This window comes from Neofelis nebulosa, chromosome 5 (genome assembly GCF_028018385.1).
Source record: "Neofelis nebulosa isolate mNeoNeb1 chromosome 5, mNeoNeb1.pri, whole genome shotgun sequence".
In the NCBI taxonomy this organism is placed as follows: domain Eukaryota; kingdom Metazoa; phylum Chordata; class Mammalia; order Carnivora; family Felidae; genus Neofelis; species Neofelis nebulosa.
This window is the reverse complement of record NC_080786.1, coordinates 148,151,776-148,169,594: the sequence shown is the minus strand read 5'-3', so window position 1 is coordinate 148,169,594 and position 17,819 is coordinate 148,151,776. Positions and strand designations below refer to the sequence as shown.

The window sequence follows — 17,819 nt, the reverse complement described above, 5'->3', positions numbered from 1 at the left end:
TAATTATTTAGAGGTGGAGATGAGCTTTTACAAGCATTGGGTGGTATTTAAATAACTCCAAGTCAGATCTACAATTAGGCCATGAAAGCCACAGAGGCAGGCCTTTCCTTTGTATCTCCCAGTCCCTAAGACAGTGGCCTAGTGCAGGGTGGGGACTCCCAGAAAGAACAACACACTATTAGCCTTACTGACTGAGTTACTAAGAGATCACAGCCCAGAGATAAGACTCCAACATGTTGGCATCTGGGTTTTCATGCTCCCAAGATAGAGAAAGCTGTTAGATGTTTCTATCCTTCACGTGGAGTAAGATTTCCATGCTTATCAGGAATGGATTCTGGCTCCTACGGATATCAGGTGATGTACCTCAGTTGAGCGTGATGACCTACAAACACATCCTGGATCTGATACAGCGTGAGGTGAGGAAATGGGAGTTCTAGAACTTTCCTTCCCTTTAGCTCAAATAAACGGCTGTTTTCCAAGCACGATAGACATGCCAACGTGATTTACACCATACTAAGCGGCCCCCCGCAGAACACAGCTCAGGGCACTGCCAGGAGAGTCTTGGCTGCTGACCTGGGCTATTCCCAGCAGAAAGGGGAAGGCCTGCAGGCATTTCGACACCTCAGGGCACAAACAGAGGGAGGTGTTACTTTCGCCGAATGCCTCATAGGGCAGCTCAGACCACAGCATCGGAGGCTTCACCTTGTCACCGGTTTCTGGTGCTACCCATTATGCTTTTTACCTGGTAGGAACTCGGCCTCCTATACCAGAAAGCAAAGGAGAAACAGCCAGGACCGACTGTTTCTCTCAACCTCACCTTCTGGCACCAGAGGCTCTATATGTGTAGAGCAAGTCCATCTGGAGTAAGCAGACCCTTTGCTAACCTCACGTTCACCTCGAGTCTGAAAAGACCCTACCACCTCTGAAGTCTGCCAGTGTCCGTTTCAAAGTGCTCGTGTCTGCTGTAAAGCTCATCTCCAACCTCAAAGGAGAAGGCAGTCAGAATAAAAGGAAAGGGAAGAGGAGGAAAGGAAAGGAGAGGAAAGGAAAGGAGAGGAGAGGAGAGGAGAGGAGAGGAGAGGAGAGGAAAGGGAAAGAAAGGGAAGGAAAAAGGGAAGGAAAAAGGGAAGGGAAGGGAAGGAAAGGAAAAAGGGAAGGAAAAAGGGAAGGGAAAGAAAGGGAAGGGAAGGGAAGGGAAGGGAGCACATGAAATACAATTAAAACCCACTAGCTGTTTCCAACGGAAAGTTTTAACATTGTTACACACAAATACAAATTTTCTTCTGACGAATCAAAAAGTCCAACCAACCAGAAAAGGCTATTTGGAGTAGAGATGGAGAAGTCTTTTTCTCCTCATACAAAGTATTGGCAAACTCTAAATTATACTCCTAAATTTCCACCTTTCTAATAAAACCAGAAGCACTCATCCATTTCCCCTCGTTCTCCAACCCCACCGGATTCGAGAATGCTCCCACTCTGCATGGTCAGTGGCTTATGATTGCACCGGCCAGCTCCTGAAGGGACAGCTCACCTGCCTGGTCTTGGACAGCAGACCTCCAATCATCCTTCCCTGGTGGCTCTAGCATCTAACCCCCGACTTCATTCCCACCCCGGAAGTCACAGGGGTGGGGGGGGGGTACCAGGTCACCAAGATGCAAGTGATCAATTTACCCACTTTCTGATGGGATTTTCTTTTTTCAGTTAAATTCAGTACTATTCAACCACATGAAATCAGTTACCTTCACATACGTAGGTCATGCTCAAGCTCTTCAAAAAAGCAAAGAAGAAAAAAAGTCCCCTTTAACACTAATGTTCTTTGGAGCACCGTTCTCTTTCCTGCCGTCAAAGGACAGGGACATGTTGCTTCTAGTTTCTCAAGCATCCCTGGTGACCCTAGCCTAGGAGAGTCCCCCATTCGGGGTCAGGCAAGCCCAGGATGTGAATGAACACCCTCCAGGCTCTCCTGGTTACGGCCGACCTGTTTCCAGGAGATGATCCTGCCAGCCTGCCTGCCTGCCTGCCTGCCTGCCAGGGAAGACAGTACCAGCCAGAGAAACCCTGCCCAGAGGGATTAGGACACGGATTGTCCATTCAGGAGAGCTAGTCTACATAAAACCCCAGTCCAAGGGCTCCCGTTCTCAGCACACAGCCTGAGAGCAGAAAAGCCCCTTGCTGGGCTAGAGGAAGTCAGCGTGGCTCAGAGTAGATGGGAAACTTACAAGGGCATGTGGAGGGCTGGGATCAGAATGCCAGGCTATAGTGGCCTACAGAAACCCTGCATTTAGAAGCAAAGCGCTAGGAAACGGGTTGCTTATTGGAAAGAGACATTCCTTCTCTATGAAATTTAGCCCAGGCAGCCAAAAAGCCAGAAAACGGCAGCAGAAACAGGCTCAGAGTTGGTCACCAGTGATTACTCTTGTCATGAAACATCATAGGGCCTCCAAGCCAAAGAGAATTTTCCAACTGGACTGGCAGCCAGGGCCCAGTGACATTGTAAAGTCATTGTAAAGAGAGGTCAAAGAGACACCATGCACCGTCCACATTTCTCTATCTCCTCCCCCACCCCAGCATGACTCCTGAGTCATAGCTGGATCTCAGGGCCAAACTACATCATCCACAAGTAGGATCGGTCACAGTACCAATTACACCACTGAGTGCAAGGACGCCAATCCAGAATTGCTGTCCTGGAGGAGGCAGCTCAGGGATGCTCAACGTAGTCACTTGGGAGAAAGACTCACATACTGCTCTTTCGTGCCACATTAACTCCGATGATGGGACGCTGCGAGTGGGTGATGCCGTGAGTGGGTGACCGGCAGGCCTAAAAGGGTTACTAAGATTCTTGTCATTGTTCACACTACATCCTACCTGGATAAACAGTGATGACCAGCCCTGACGCACAAAGAAAGCCAATGAAGAAAAGGGAGAACAGAAGGAAAGGGATTGGAATGGTGACCCAATACTACCCCACTGACACACTGCATACGTTTTTTTTTCTACCATAGAACACGTCCTTCACGAATACACTGAACAAACTGTATTGGGTATAGAAATAGGAAAGCATAAGTTGTATGTCTATTTATAGATTTAATTCCACACAGTTTCTTAACAACGTCAAAAAAATATAAACCTAAGGTATTTTCACTATATCTTCTTCTGGGAAGTGGTAAACAAATGCATGCCTGAAGTTCACCTTGGTCTGTAACAGTGTTCAGTTGAAAGTTTCTAACTAAAGGGTGTGTCTGTTTTAAAAAATACTCATGTCTGTTTGTTCGCGATACAAAATTCTACACTATCTTCAATAAATAAATAATAAAGTGTTTCTTAAAAGTATGAAATGTAAACTTTGTTGCCCTTTCTAACACACACATTTTAAAAATTGCTTGAAATATGACAGAGCTCTTATGGGAAATTATGACACTATGCATTCAGTTCCCAGCAAAGTGGAGACTCGGCCACTATGTTAATGCTACCACTTACAAAGCATTTCTACAACCCTAGTTAAATTAGGACCTACAATTGAAGAGAACACTGTCTAACACAGGAAAGCTGGACTCCAGTACCAAGAGAACATGCAAAGAACATGTCATGACCACAACAAACTGGGATTAGGAGAACATTAACATGCGAACAAAATACGGCCCACACTTTTCATTAGCAAATCAAGTTATTATCTAGTTAACCAGCCTATCTCCTGGCTATTGGGGGGGGTGGGGAATCAAAGAACTCAAACCAAACAGCTTGGCACATGGTCATACGTTCCTGACTCTGGCAACAAGCACATGGGTTTCCATTACTGAGAGGTTGGTTGCGTATGGAAGAATATGGGAACGAGTCTTGGGTCTTCCTCCCCAGATTTGTGAGGCGTGTATGCTCCTAGGGCCTTCCCCCCAGCATGTAATGGAGTTCCTTTACATCTTTCCATCCCACTTCCGGATCACGACTTTTCTTTTTCACGTCTTGGGGATGTTTCTTTCTTGGGAACACACCAAAGACAGCTGCTAGAATTTCCCATGACAATCAGGATCCGGCACATTCAAGCAAAAGCAGGCTCAGAGCTGGTCACCAGAGATTACTCTTGTCACGAAACATCGTAGGACCTCCAAACCAAAGAGAATTTTCCAACTGGGGTGGCAACCAGGGCCCAATGACATTGTAAAGTAGCCTTTCAGGTGACCTGTGGTGATCTAAATCCAACAAAGTATAACTTTGTAGATAACAAGCTTCCTTAACCATCTTCCAAGCATGCTGGAAATCAAAACTGGATCACCTGAAGGTAGCTAGTGATAGTTTTCATTGACATCTATCAATAAAAGACCTGGAGGGCACTGGAAGGGCTCTAACAATGCACCTGCTAGAATCTTCCATGGACCAGCTCTTCAAAGAGCTAGCCCACTGTCTGATTTGGAGACCACCTCCCCGACTGATCATATCCAGGGCAGCATTTCAAATAAGGTCCCGGTGGGGGAATAAGATTCTGAAGCAATGGCAAGACTTTCATAGTTACTTCTAAAACACACGAAGGACTAGGCATCATGGGCCCAGGGGCCTATCTGGGGACTGGTGGAGGGTTACATGAGTTCTCCAAACATACAGACATTGCATTTATAAATCTATTTTACAGTGACCAGACCCAAGCCTCGGGCCCAGGGATGGGCCAGACTCCCAACCAAATCTAGCTGGGGGCTATGGGATTTCAAAGACCCTAGAAGCCATGATGAGGCCTGCAGTGAGGACGAAGGAAGACAGTTCTGCTTCATAAAATGGGAACTTGTTTGGGGGCGGGGGAAGGATTGTCAAGAATTATTCCTAAAAGTTTTGAGGGGCCTGTCTTCACTGTCCCGTTGCCCTGTGGCTGAACATCCAACGGTGGTCTTAGAAAAGCAACCCCATGTCCAGATCGCACCTGCTGCCTTGGGCTGGAGGAAGTCTACCAGCACACCAGGGCCTGCTCCCTATGGCTCATCAAACAGCTGCAGGTCTAAGCGGACCACAATCTCCCCTGTGGGGACTTCATGTAGCAGGAGACACTTTGTAACTGGGCCCTTGGAACCCTGGTCCTTCTTGATGTCAGCCACACGGATCTCTGTCCGACCCAAAAAATCTGAAAGGAGAAAGAACACCCTGCTCAGAGAGAGAATTCCTTAACTTCAAGGCATGTATTTGGCACACTGGGAATTTTTCAGCGACTTGTTATACGCTCCCTTCTTCCAAAAGGGAATTAGGTCAGTTTATAGGAATCCATGAACCACAATGACAGAGCATAAGTTTTGAATGGAGGGAAAGAAAAAAAACAAAAAAAGGACACCAGGGTGGGGACGAAGGTGAGTCTAGAAGGAAGTAAAAACAGAGACGATGACAGTCCCCACACCTGGGGAGCTCCAAAGGCCTAGAAGCGTCTAGGGAGGCAATGCAACATTGGATGCCATATCAGCTGCACAAAGATTGAAAAGTAATATCTCCCAGGGTTTGTCACAAGAGGACACTTCGTGATGTCACATCCTTTTCAGAAAAAGCAAAGATGGTGAGCTAGGGCTGGTCCTTAAAATGCCCCTTGCGTGTGCCAGAGAGCAAATGCAAGGTGTGGGAGAGGAGGCCACACACAGCCTGGGGCTGCATGCTTTCAACAGCGCTCCCAAAACTATCTCAACCCCACTTTTTATCAAATATTGAGCACCAGTAGAAGAACAGATGTGAATATATTTGTGTTTTTTAATTTTTTTTTTTTAAGTAGGCATTACGCCTGGTGCAGAGCTAGTGCAGGGCTTGAACTCACGACCCTGAGATCAAGACCTGAGCTGAGATCAAGGGTCGGATGCTTAGCTGACTGAGCCAGCCAGGCACCCCTGCCCCCTTTTTAAACTTTTATTTATTTTTTTAAGTAGGCTCCACATCCAATGTGGGGCTCAAACTCATAACCCTGAGATCAAGATCTGAGCTGACCCCCTCCTTTTTTTAACTTTTTATTTATTTTTTTTAAGTAGACTCCACATCCAATGTGGGGCTCGAACTCATAACCCTGAGATCAAGAGTTGCACACTCTGCAGACTGAGCCAGCCGGGTGCCCCTATACTTGAAAATTTTTTTCAAATTAGGCAATTACACAATGGTGTTAAATGGGCCTCCAGACCATAATTCCTTCATTTATTCATTCAAGAATTATTTGGTGGAATATACTGTTATCCAGGCACTCCTGTACAGGAAACAGCCTTTCAAGATTCCACTTGGCTCAGTCGGAAGAGCCTGTGACACTTGATCTTGAGTCATGAGTTGAGCCCCATGTTGGATGTAGAGATTACTGGAAAGAAAAAACAAACAAAAAAAGCTTTAAAAAATAATTAAAAAAAAAAGATGTGAGAGTTTTTTTCTGGTGGACAAATGCAAATTTATTTTGCCCTATGCTCATTTCGTGGGAATAATCTCTTATATAAGAACAACACTAGGATTTTTAATTTATACCCTAGTGGAGTTGTCACTGCGTCCTGTTATTTCCCTATTTAAAATGACCAGTCTTAAACTTTCACTTGTCAGAATAAAAACTGGCAATGAAACACGGTAGTCGAGAGCCTAGCCTTGAGAGTTGTTCTGGGCATTCTCTAACATTTAGCCAGCTATGTGCCTGTCTTTAGACCGTAACCAAAGGTACCTAACTCACAATGAGATAATTCATATAAAAGTATGAAAAGGCAAAAGCCACGCTAGCAGAAGCCCCTCACTCCTAGCACTTCCCTATACTCTTTGGATATAATTGAGCCTGCTATCTTCAGACTTACTCTCTGGTTTTTATCAGTTGAGGAAAAGAGAATTTCTTAGAGTCATTGGCCAGGTGCCTTCTTTTCCAGGCTCAAAGCAGAAGCAGGAAGCGGGTTGAAGGAATGATTCATCCAACCCAGTTCCACAGTTCCATCCCTTTGATTAACCAGACATGTCACCCAAAGTGCACTGATTGCTTCTTGCCACGCCTGTCGTGGGCTGACACTTTTCTTGCTCAACGGGCTACTTTTATCTATTATCACCGTGGCTTTGGGCCAGGAACTAAAGGACTGGGCTGAGACTCTGGGGTACAGTCTTTTTTGCAGTCGCGTGCTGTAGGGAGGCATGGGACTGTGTTCTCTATCTAGGGCAGCTGGACCACTCTAGACCAAGTGTGCTTTGTTCACCTTCTCTGAGATGTCCCAGCATCAGTGAAGGCCACTTCCTAGGGGAGGCTGAGTCTTGCCTTGTGCCAACCTCATCTTTCTGGGGGGAGGTCAAAAAAAATCCTGGGCACCAAGGTCCCAGGTAGAAAACATTTACCCCTGAAAGGTGGACGACAGAGGAGGAAGGGCACCTCACGAGACCGCTCTCTACTCACCGTCTGGAGAGAACTGGTCCCTCTCAAACACGGTGATGCAGAGGACCTCCTGCTCCAGGTCTTTGATGAAGAACTGGCAGTTGGAATTCCATTTGGGATTCAGAGTGTCCTGGATCGTCTTGGTGATGTGACACTGGGAGCCCATGGTCACCTCACAGTACGGGTTACTCTTTCCTAGAGTGGACACAGTCTGCTAGACTCCTACCTGGCTGCAGGGCTCTGGGCACGGCATGGCAGGGTCACAGCCACGATGGGCAGCAATTTCCCTCCATGTCCCTCATTTTTACCACCCCCCTCCCATTGCCACACTCGGTAAGTGCCATAAAATGGAGAATCTGGGCAAAAACTCCCACAATCCAGCATCACAGTTAAGTTATAATATGTAAATATTGATAACACTTAAATAATTAGATTAATGGACTTTAAAATTAAGCTTTTCCTGTCTCTTTGCTATAGCCTTAGACTGTATCACATCCACTATGAAATGGCAACCACCCGGATCTCTCTGAAAAGCAAAATGGTGGGAAGGATTAAATTAAAAACAAAAACAAAAACCTCTAGATTTTAACAAGTGTTAGAAAAGCCAATTCTGGAAGGAAAATTTAGGATTATGGAAATAGCACATTTGACTTAAGTCTGGCTGGGGGGAAGGGAGAAAAGGCTTCTACCAACAACTCATGCTAGAGGGAATTTGAGGTCCTTACCATGTGACCGACAGGGTTTCAGCTCAATGCCTTCAACAACGTTCACCATCAACCTTCCGATACCTGTTGCCCTTTGGGAACGGACTACGACAGCGGGAAGAACAACACAAGATGCTTCACTGAAACATTTGGTGCCTTCCCCATCCCTGTTTGCCTCAGACCAGTTTTATGTAGCTGCCCCCCCTTCTCCCCTCAGACTCTGGCTGGCTCCACCCTTCATCCTGCGCCCCACTCTCCCCTCCCCCACTCCCGTCCCTTCTCAGCCTCCCTCCGCCTCCAGGCTCATCTTCCAGCTTTAAGGATTCTGAGCCCAAACTTCTCTGCCCCAGCTCGGCAGGAAACAGTCCATGCCACTGAGCAATGCATACCCAGGTACGCCTTCTCCCGCTTCTTTTTCTCAGTCTCTATATAGAGTTCTGAAGCAGCTTTGATTTTCTGCACCCAGGCAGTCCTTGGAAATAAAAAGACAGAAAGGTGCCAAACAGAACTCAGGAAAAAGGTTTCAGGTCCACTCGAATTCAGTCTCCAGGACCCTACCTGCTTTGTTCATTTGATCTGAACAACAAAGGCTTGGGAAAGAAAGTCTGCTGTTCTGTCAAATGATGCTAATAATTATTCCTACCATTAATAAGGAGGGAGGAGTGGCATTTTTACTGATATGCTTGAGACCTGCCTTGGCCTTGGTGCCCCTGTGGAAGAGAAATGCTGACCCGGAGATGTTGGCATGCAACTCTCTCCTCCCTCGTTGAAAAGCATCCCATTACAAAACAGATGCACATAGGGGAAGGGGGGCAAAAATAATATAAAAACAGGGAGGGGGACAAGACATATGACACTCTTAAACACAGAGAACAAGCTGGGGGAAGCTGGAGGGGTTGTAGGTAGAGGGATGGGCTACATGGGCAAGGGGCATTAAGGGCGGCACTTGGGACGAACACTGGGTGTTTTATATAGGGACTGAATCACTAGATTCTACTCCTGAAATCATTATTGCACTATATGCTAACTAACTTGGATGTAAATTAAAAAAAAAAATTGAATAAAATTAATGAATTAATTCTTTTAAAAAGCACCCCATGTTTGCCTAACCAAAGAAGGCCAGAAGGATCTCTCTTATTAAACCATCCAAGACAAGAACAAAACCATTTCCCAGACAGGGAACCACTTTCTAGGGAAAAGCAAACACACTCCCGAGCAAAGTAGTTGGCATGACGCTTTCTCCTTCATTTCTCGGAGACCCATATGTATGATAGCTTTGGCCAGTTTTCTTGTTTGGCACAAATGCCCTTTGGAATGTCGGTTGGCCTTGGGTCAAGTTCGTCCTTCAGAAATGATCTATTTCATTTGGCTGTAGGGCAGAGCCTTGAATACACGATTGAAGCAAAATAACAAAACAACCCACTGCTCTCAGATCCAGGATGTCTGCGTAAGCGAGCCCAGCTGAGGATAGGGTCGGGCTTGGGTGGTCCTGTTAATCCCCAGATCGCCTTCCTATTGGTTTCTGCCACCTGGAAAACCTTGGGAAACCTGAGATGCTCCACGGATCTCAAAGAAAGATGGAAATTTCCTTTAAAAAAATTCTCAAGCAAAATCAGTTTCAATTCATTTTATTTTGAAAAATTCACGCCACGTGTTAAACTTTTGAGCGGCTCTAGAGAAAAGCATGAAGACCCCTCCAGCCAGAGGTTGTGGTATTGCAACTGAACAAATGTTGGGACCTGCTGATTAATTAAATGTTCTACATATGTCCAGCCTGGTGGAACCCAGGTCCCCAGTGCCAGGCAGGTGGCAGGTCTTACCTTTCATTTATGCTTTCGGCTCGGAGGGTGTAGACTCGGTCAATGTGGGAGATGTGGAAGATGGGCTCATCTCCAGAAGGGTCAGTGGGTAATTTTACTAGAACCTCATTCAGGAAAATAGGCTGAAAGAGAATGCACAGGCATTAAACAACCAGACGGGACTCTGTGTTTCAATGAACTATGAGTGTGCGTGAGCTTATGCGCACATGTTCTAGTAAACTAAACTGAGTGTGTGTGTGTGTGTGTGTGTGTGTGTGTGTGTGTTTTCCAGTAAACTCTACTGGAATCATAATTTTGCATTAATATCAACTTTCATGTATTGCAAACTATAAATAGAATTTTTGCCTCCTCCATTTTGCTGGTATTTTTTAAGCCCTTCGCAATACGAGCTGACCGGTCTGTTTTGGCCGTTGCATATCCCAACCAGCAAACGGTCTTCAACAACTTAACTTCCAGCCAATCCCCTCCAAAGATTTTCATACAAAGTTGCTAGTGACAATCTACATAAGTACATTGTTCTCTGCCCCACAATCACCATCACCCCACAATCCCCTAACTGCTGCCTCAGAGAAAATTCTTCCGCATAAACGCCCCCACACAGACAAACTTAGGAAAACGGTATCCCGTGACACAAAGACACACAAACACAGCTATGTACATAGGAGCAGACCAAATAAACAGCAGAGGGAAATTCTCCACACATGGACTGTTTAGATTGGCTTTTGCTGGAAAAGGTGAGGGGCACAGATGTTTCAAGCGATCCTGAGAAGTTTGGGGAAGGGTCTGGGAATGCTTGGAAGGTGGGCACCAGTGCTCAACTTCTGAGCTGTCCCATGCCTGCCTCCTGCGTCACATTAGACCGTGAGCCCCACCAGCATAGGGGGCACTCCTCATGTCTGAGGAACCACAGTGGCCATTTGGAAGCTCATAGATAGATGTCTTGTCAATCGAGTCGAATGCTGTTCCTCTTCTGATAATGTTGGAACTGCACTACTTTAGCTACCCTAAACCCTGGCTCATCCCTCCGTCTTCTCCTCTACGCCACAAACCCTCCCTCCCCCCGCAAACCCTGCTCATACTCTGCCTCCTTCTGGAAACTTTCTCCTTTCCCCGCCAACACCAACCCTGATATTGCAATCTAGAATCGCAATCTAGAACCACGATCTAGAACCACACTTACTGTTTTGTACATTTTGTACTGCAGGTTCGATTTGGGACTGAAGACTTTGTCCGTGCCAGATGAGCCCAAGGGCTTTATGATTTGGGTCAGCAGGAGGAAGTCGTTGAAGAGGAAGCCATACAGCTCCTTGTTGCTCTTGGCCTTGTAGAGTTTCCCACTGTGCAGAAACTTGCGTGGCCCCAAGCAATTGGTCACTGAATTGAACACAAGTTGCTGAGAAAGGAAAACAAAGCCCAAAGAGGACACGGTGAAGGGAGGTCGTTTTTTGATTTTTGTGTTTCTGCGTCTGAAAGCGCAGGCTCCGTCAGAATCGGAGGCTGGGCCCCCACGGGCCTGTATCTTAGGCTTCAATCAAAGACTGCTTTGCAGACTTCAGGCAGTACCTTTCAGGGCCAAGGAGTCAAAGGCAGTCAAAGACACAGTTCTGGGGATTCCAAGTGTCCAGATGAGTCTTGAATATACTTCTGACTGCTTTCTCCCGAGGGGGTCTACTAATGTCTGAGGGTGTCGGTGCCCCCCTTTTATTTACTGGGAAATGGGAAACAGGAAGAAAATTCTCGGCCCTCTCCCACCTCAATGAGTACGGGCTGTGTCTCCAGAAGGGGCATCAGCCAGCTCCAGTGATGACCCCACACGGGTTCAAAAGGTCCCTTGCGCTTGGGGAAAGCAGCAACCACTCCCTGCACAATTCTACAGACCACATGCTACTTTCCAAGGTCAGCTAGAGTCCAGGCCCCTCGCACGTGAGTGAGTGCAAAACTCAAGGGCGCTCAGTGATGCCTCAAAGCCAAGCAGAGCAGACACGGTGTTGGCTCACATTAAATCTCCACCAACTCACTAGTCCGGAAAGTGTGAAGGGGACACTCTCATTGCCACTTCGCCAAACCTTGGAGATGGCTCCGAGTGCCGCTAAAACATGGCTCTATCATCCCTCTGGGCTCTCTCATCTCACGTGAGCAGTTTCTAAAGGGGCAGAGGGAGACCGAGGCAGAAAAATGACCTCACTAGGATCCCCTTTTTTTTTGGCGCAGGGTGAGAGACTGAAAGAGGGAAAGGTACAGCTGTGCCCAGGCAGCAGTATGATCCAGGCAAGGGTCAGACTCTCATGGCCCCCACCTGTCCACACTTGGGCCCCAGGGGATGCTCTACTAGCAGCCTTCAAGGCCAATGCTCTACAGAACTATGAGCCCTATAGGTCTCTCTGAGGACAGTATTTGTGAAGAGGTGACAGGGTTCACACCATGTGTCCCTCGAGAGATGTTGGTGGCCACTCATCTCCCTCCATCATGGAAGAAAGAATCAGCAGTGCCTCTGTGACTGGAGATCTATAGGCATCAAGGAAGAGTGACCACTCCACTCACTCTTGGGTACAAAGAGGGAGAAGTGTCTCTCATCTGCCACCAGGGCTCTGAGGGAGCCCAAAAGACTGAAGATGACACCCAAATGGGAGCCTTTGGTGCCTAGTTTTTATCCCTTTGCACTATGAACAGGAGGCTGGAGATCAACCCAGCCCTTTTGGCTTGCCAAGAGAGTCCAAGGCACTTGGGGACAGACAATGAATCCAGAGAAGGCCCTGGGTCACACGAAGGTGATGTCATTTATTCATACTCCAAGTTTGGGCCTCCAATTGGCCAGGCTAACACTGAACATAAGTGAATTGGGAATGATATTTACATTTCTCTATCTTTTAAAAGAAGTTTTTTAAATGTTTATTTACTTTTGAAAGAGAGAGAGAGAGAGTGCAAGCAGGGAGAGGCAGAGAGAGAGGAAGACGCAGAATCTGAAACAGGCTCCAGGCTCTGAGCTGTCAGCACAGAGCCTGACGCGGGGCTCGAACTCACAGACTGCGAGATCATGACCTGAGCCAAAGTCGGATGCTTCACTGACTAAACCACCCAGGCACCCCTATATTTCTCTGTCTTAAGACAAGAGTGGCAAAAACAGCATTTATGTGAAAGTTAATCATAGGTCTGAGCCCAGATCTGGGCCAGGAAACGGAAGCCAACGTGCCCCCTTTCCATGATTGTACAGACAGACGGAAGCTGCTGTACAATAGCTAGGTACAACCGGCTGATAAGGAAGGACAACAGTCTGTTTCAAAGAGGACACAGAAGCCACGAAACTCAAATGACAAGAGCTTATTTTATGCTGCATGATTTAAGAAGAAGACCCAGGCAGGCTTCACTGAGTCCACCCGATGGCAGCCATGAGATGCAAGGAAGGGCCCCTTTCCGAAGTGCATGTCGCCATGTTGGCACTTCTGCCTGGCAGATTCGGGTGCTGTTCAGATCCACCGTCTGCAGGATCGAGTTAAAGCTCCTCTGAATGGTACACAGGCCATTCCTGCCCCGCCTTCAACTTGCCATAGAGCCGTATCGCCTATCGCCCTACAGATGCCCGGCTCAGGACGTCCCTCCACTAAGATGCCCTCCCCCTGGTTTCCTACCTGGATAGACGTCTTCATCCTTCAACACCCAGCCCAGTGTCTCCTTCTCCAATGCTTCCCTGAATCCCCCTATGACTGTCCCTTCCTCTTCATCATGTGTTCCCACAGCACCTGCAGCTGGCTCTGCCTTGCCACCCATATTTTATCGTAAACATTGGTTTCGTCCCTCCACTTCATCCAGAACCGTAGAACCCTAGAGAGGGGAGAGGTGACATCTTTGTGATTTTCATGTCCTTAGTGTTTAGTACACTAAGGCAATGGCACATGGGCAGGTGCTCAAGAAATGTTTACTGAATGAATGAATGGATGAAAGCGTAAGTGAGCCAACCAGCCGGATGAATGCCCCTGGATTGATTATCGACCCAAAATTCCAAAATGGGAGTCTACACTTGTCACCTGGATTTCCACAGGGCTGCTCCCATGGGCTGGCTTCTCCCACACCTATGCTGAAGGCCAACAAGGAAGTAAGGCAGGGGAGGAACCAGCGGTGATGACTTCCTCGGGTAGTGCCTGCCTTTGAAGCATTGTAAGAAGGAGGAAGCCACAGGAAGAGGGGGATGTGGGGGACACATTCTGCCTGGGCATTTTGGGAAACCCTAGTGAATGGCGCGTGTGCAGGCATGTGTGTGTGTGTGCGTGCACGCACATGCATGCAGAGGCAAAGAAAGAGAGGCAGGGGGGAAAGGGCAGCAAGAATAAATGAAACTAAGGGAAAGGTAGGGCACAAGAAATAATTAAATACTAGAAGCGAGGCTTCTGTGGCTCCAGTGTTGATGGGCTACACTGACCTATCCAGTGAAAATGTTAAAAAACTGAGTAGAATATAAAAATTCACTTTTGAAATGCAAGCAGAACGATAAAAATGTAAAACAAAAACAAGCTTAACACAATGTGCGGAGGCCGAAAACAATGAAAATGTGAACCCCAGAAGATAAACCCCAAAGCCAGCTTCAGCCTGACAGCCTCCCTTGAATCTGGTGACCTTCAGCGTCCACTTCAAAAGCCATATGGGCCGCAGGAAACAAGCGGTGTTTCCAGGGCTCACTGCGCTGAGGGAGCTAACAGGAGAGCTCCACCAAAAGAAGCCCACAGAGGAAAGGCCACGAGTGAACTCAAGCGCAGCAGAGATGAACAAGAAGACTTGCTTGTTTTTGACCTTGGTGTAAGTGGAATGAAAAAAAATGCCCCTGAGAATTTGCAGCCACAGGGCAACTCCCGACCCATTCACAACTACAATTCACACGCTAGTGTGATCCCAAAACCCCTCTACGTGAAACTTAGGGTGATCCTGGTAGCGATTCTCTCAGGAGGAATGCAACTTCAGAGCTCCAAGGTCCCACAGATAAAGCTCCAAGGGACACTGAACTCACAATCGAAAATCACAGTACATACAGAGAAGCAGGCATGCGCGGTGACAGCTAGCAGAAACAGCAGAAGGGAACGAGATCCGTAACTGTAGATATTACACTTCTCTGCTGTGAGATATGCAGGAATGTGTTTAGAATGTGTTAGGGGGAAAAAAAATGCAGAGCATGGCCACCCGTGCAAGGACAAGACACAAGAGAGGAACCAGCAGATCCGACAACACAAACAGAACTGCCGAAAATGGAGGAGAAAGCAGTACAGAAATTAAAAAGTCAGCGGGACAGGTTCAGGAGCAGGGGAGAGGCAGCTGGAGACAGAACAGGCTGTAGCCTGGAGAGGACGCTTCACGATCTTTCTCGCCGCTGAGGCTCAGCGGGAGGGAGGCCCGGGTCCCAGCCCGAAGGCAGCTACCTCGGACAGGCCTTCACACTGCACGTGGCCTTGGATCCACTCCAGCCGGTCGGAGTTCTCCTTCTCCCGCACCCCTTCGTTCACCTGGGAGCACAGCTCCTCCGCTTTCTCCAGGGCGTGCTTCAAGTGGCTGTGGTCAGGGTGGTTTTCAGGAGTGTTTTCCAGGATCTACACGGGAGGACAGAAGACAGCAGCCTCAGGCGGTGCAGGTGGACCTGGGGTCCCCTGTGCTGGGGGGCCCAGCACAGGAGGGCCTGGACCTTTCCTGATGGGTGCTCACAGGAGAAACCTCAGCTCTGAGCACCCAACTGCAGCAATGACGTGAGCGTGACGGCCACTCCTTGTTGGCCAGGGCCCCTCGGGAGGCAGGGGGCGCCCACATTATTTATACTTTGGTGTGAGGAGGGCAGTGGCTGCAGTGAGCACATTATACACCCCACGTGGATTTCTCCCTGGAAAATGGCTCTTTTCCTGGGTCCGTGCACAGCTGCAGAAACCTGCGCACCTCTGGACCAGCGTGCAAAGGGGGTACATCTGAGCAAATGTGCCTTTTTCTGGGAAGAACCCTTGAGGCCAGCGGTTAAGAGTGCCAGTCCTAGGGCTCCACCTCCTGCGTTAAAATCTCTGCTCTGCAACTGACCAGGCATGCTATGGGTCAGTCCCGTAAATGTTCTGAACCACAATTTCCTCATATGAAACGTAGGGATGCTAACAGCACCTCCTCTAGGGGCGCCTGGGTGGCTCAGTTGGTTAAGCGACCGACTTCGGCTCAGGTCATGATCTCGCGGTCCGTGAGTTCGAGCCCCGCGTCGGGCTCTGTGCTGACAGCTCAGAGCCTGGAGCCTGCTTCCGATTCTGTGTCTCCCTCTCTCTCTGCCCCTCCCCCGTTCATGCTCTGTCTCTCTCTGTCTCAGAAATAAATAAACATTAAAAAAAAACTTTAACAGCACCTCCCTTATAAGATTGGAGGACTCAGTGATTTGATACAGTAAAGTACTTTGCAAAGTGCCTGGCCCTTGGAAGGTGCTCAGTAAAAGGGAACGATTATCATCGGGTGTACCTACCGAGGCTTTGTCCAAACACAAATAATTCAAATGGACCTAACCTCGAATAATATCTCATCTCAAATGTACACTTCGGCTTAAAGTCCTAGGTAAGCCCCTAACTTGAGAAAAATGCACATTCTGGGTCCTGCGTGGACACCGATCATCTCCAACAAGGGCCCCACCCTCCAGGCCAAATCCCGGCTGAGGTCAGGATCCCTTTGGAAACTCCTGTTGTCATCCCTGACCATATCCCTGGGGGGGGGGGGGGGGGGAGACTCCGGCGTAGGAATTTTCTAGAGCTCTCCAGGTGATTCTAACGTGCAGCCCAGTCTGAGGATTACAGTGCTAGACTGGGAGCCCACACAGCTGGCTTGTGTGAATTCATTTGTCTTTGTTTTTGTTTTGTTTTGCTTTCCTTGTTTTTCTTCGTCAATTTATTTGAACTAAAAACAAAACAAAACAAAAAAACAAAAACAGTTTACCCATTTATGCCACCGCCTACCCCTGCCTCCGGCCACCACCAATCTGTTGTCTGTGTCTGTGAGCTTGGGAGGCTTTTTTAATTAATTTTTTTCAGATTCCAAATATAAGAAAGATCATATGGTATTTGTCTTTCTGTGTCTAAGTTATTTCACTTAGCATAATGCCCTCGAGGTCCGCGTTGCTGCAAATGGCAAGATGTCACTCTTTTTAATGGCTAAATAATATTCCATTATATAAATTATATTATACATATTATACATAATATATTTACATCATAATTTATATATCTATTCATCCATCAATGGACAAATTGGTTGTTTCCATGTCTGTTATAAATAATGCTGCAATGAACATAGGGGTGCATTTATCTTTACAAATTACTGTTCTTGTTTTCTTCAGGTAAATACTGAGAAGTAGAATACCTGGATTGTGTGGTAGTTCTATTTTTAATTTTCCAAGGGACCTCCTTACTATTTTCCATAGTGGCTGCACCAATTTACATTCCTACCAACAGTGGGTAAGAGTTCCTTTTTCTCCACATCCTTATCAACACTTGCTATTTCTTTATAATCGTCATTCCAACACGTGTGAGATGATTTTTATTTGCATTTCCTTGATGATTCATTATGTTCAGCATCTGTTCAGGTACCTGTTGACCATCTATATGTTGTCTTTGGAAAAATGCCTATTCAGATCCTCTGCCCATTTTTAAATCGGATTGTTCATGGGCGGTTTTTTTTTGTTGTTTTTTTTTTTGCTATTATAGGAGTCGTATGAGTTCTTTATATACTTTGGATGCTAGCCCCTATCAGATTTTTGATGTGCAAATATTTTCTCCCATTCAGTATGTTGCCTTTTCATTTCGTTGACAGTTTCCTTTGTTGTGCAGAAGCGTTTCCACTTCCTGATGTCCCATTTGTTTATTTTTGCTTTTGGCGTCAGATTTTTAAAAATCATTGCCAAGACCTATTCGCATTGTCAAGGAGATTGCCACCTGTTTTTTTCCGGGAGTTTTATCGTTTGGGCTCTTACAT

The 17,819-nt window shown here is 47.1% G+C and overlaps 1 protein-coding gene across 4 annotated transcripts in view; it reads right to left on the bottom strand.

Moving 5' to 3' along the window:
• Positions 1-3,019: 3,019 nt before the first annotated feature.
• Positions 3,020-17,819, bottom strand: part of ITSN1 (intersectin 1) — a 221,887-nt gene continuing 207,087 nt past the window's right edge. For all 4 annotated transcript variants that reach the window (XM_058732474.1, XM_058732476.1, XM_058732477.1 and 1 more), the window contains 7 exons: positions 15,257-15,424; positions 11,035-11,247; positions 9,855-9,976; positions 8,424-8,506; positions 8,056-8,139; positions 7,352-7,525; positions 3,020-5,101 (listed from right to left, as the gene is read on the bottom strand). In XM_058732474.1, coding sequence (XP_058588457.1) covers positions 4,953-5,101; positions 7,352-7,525; positions 8,056-8,139; positions 8,424-8,506; positions 9,855-9,976; positions 11,035-11,247; positions 15,257-15,424 — 993 coding nt within the window. In that variant the 3' untranslated portion in view covers positions 3,020-4,952. The remainder of the gene's footprint in view (positions 5,102-7,351; positions 7,526-8,055; positions 8,140-8,423; positions 8,507-9,854; positions 9,977-11,034; positions 11,248-15,256; positions 15,425-17,819) is intronic.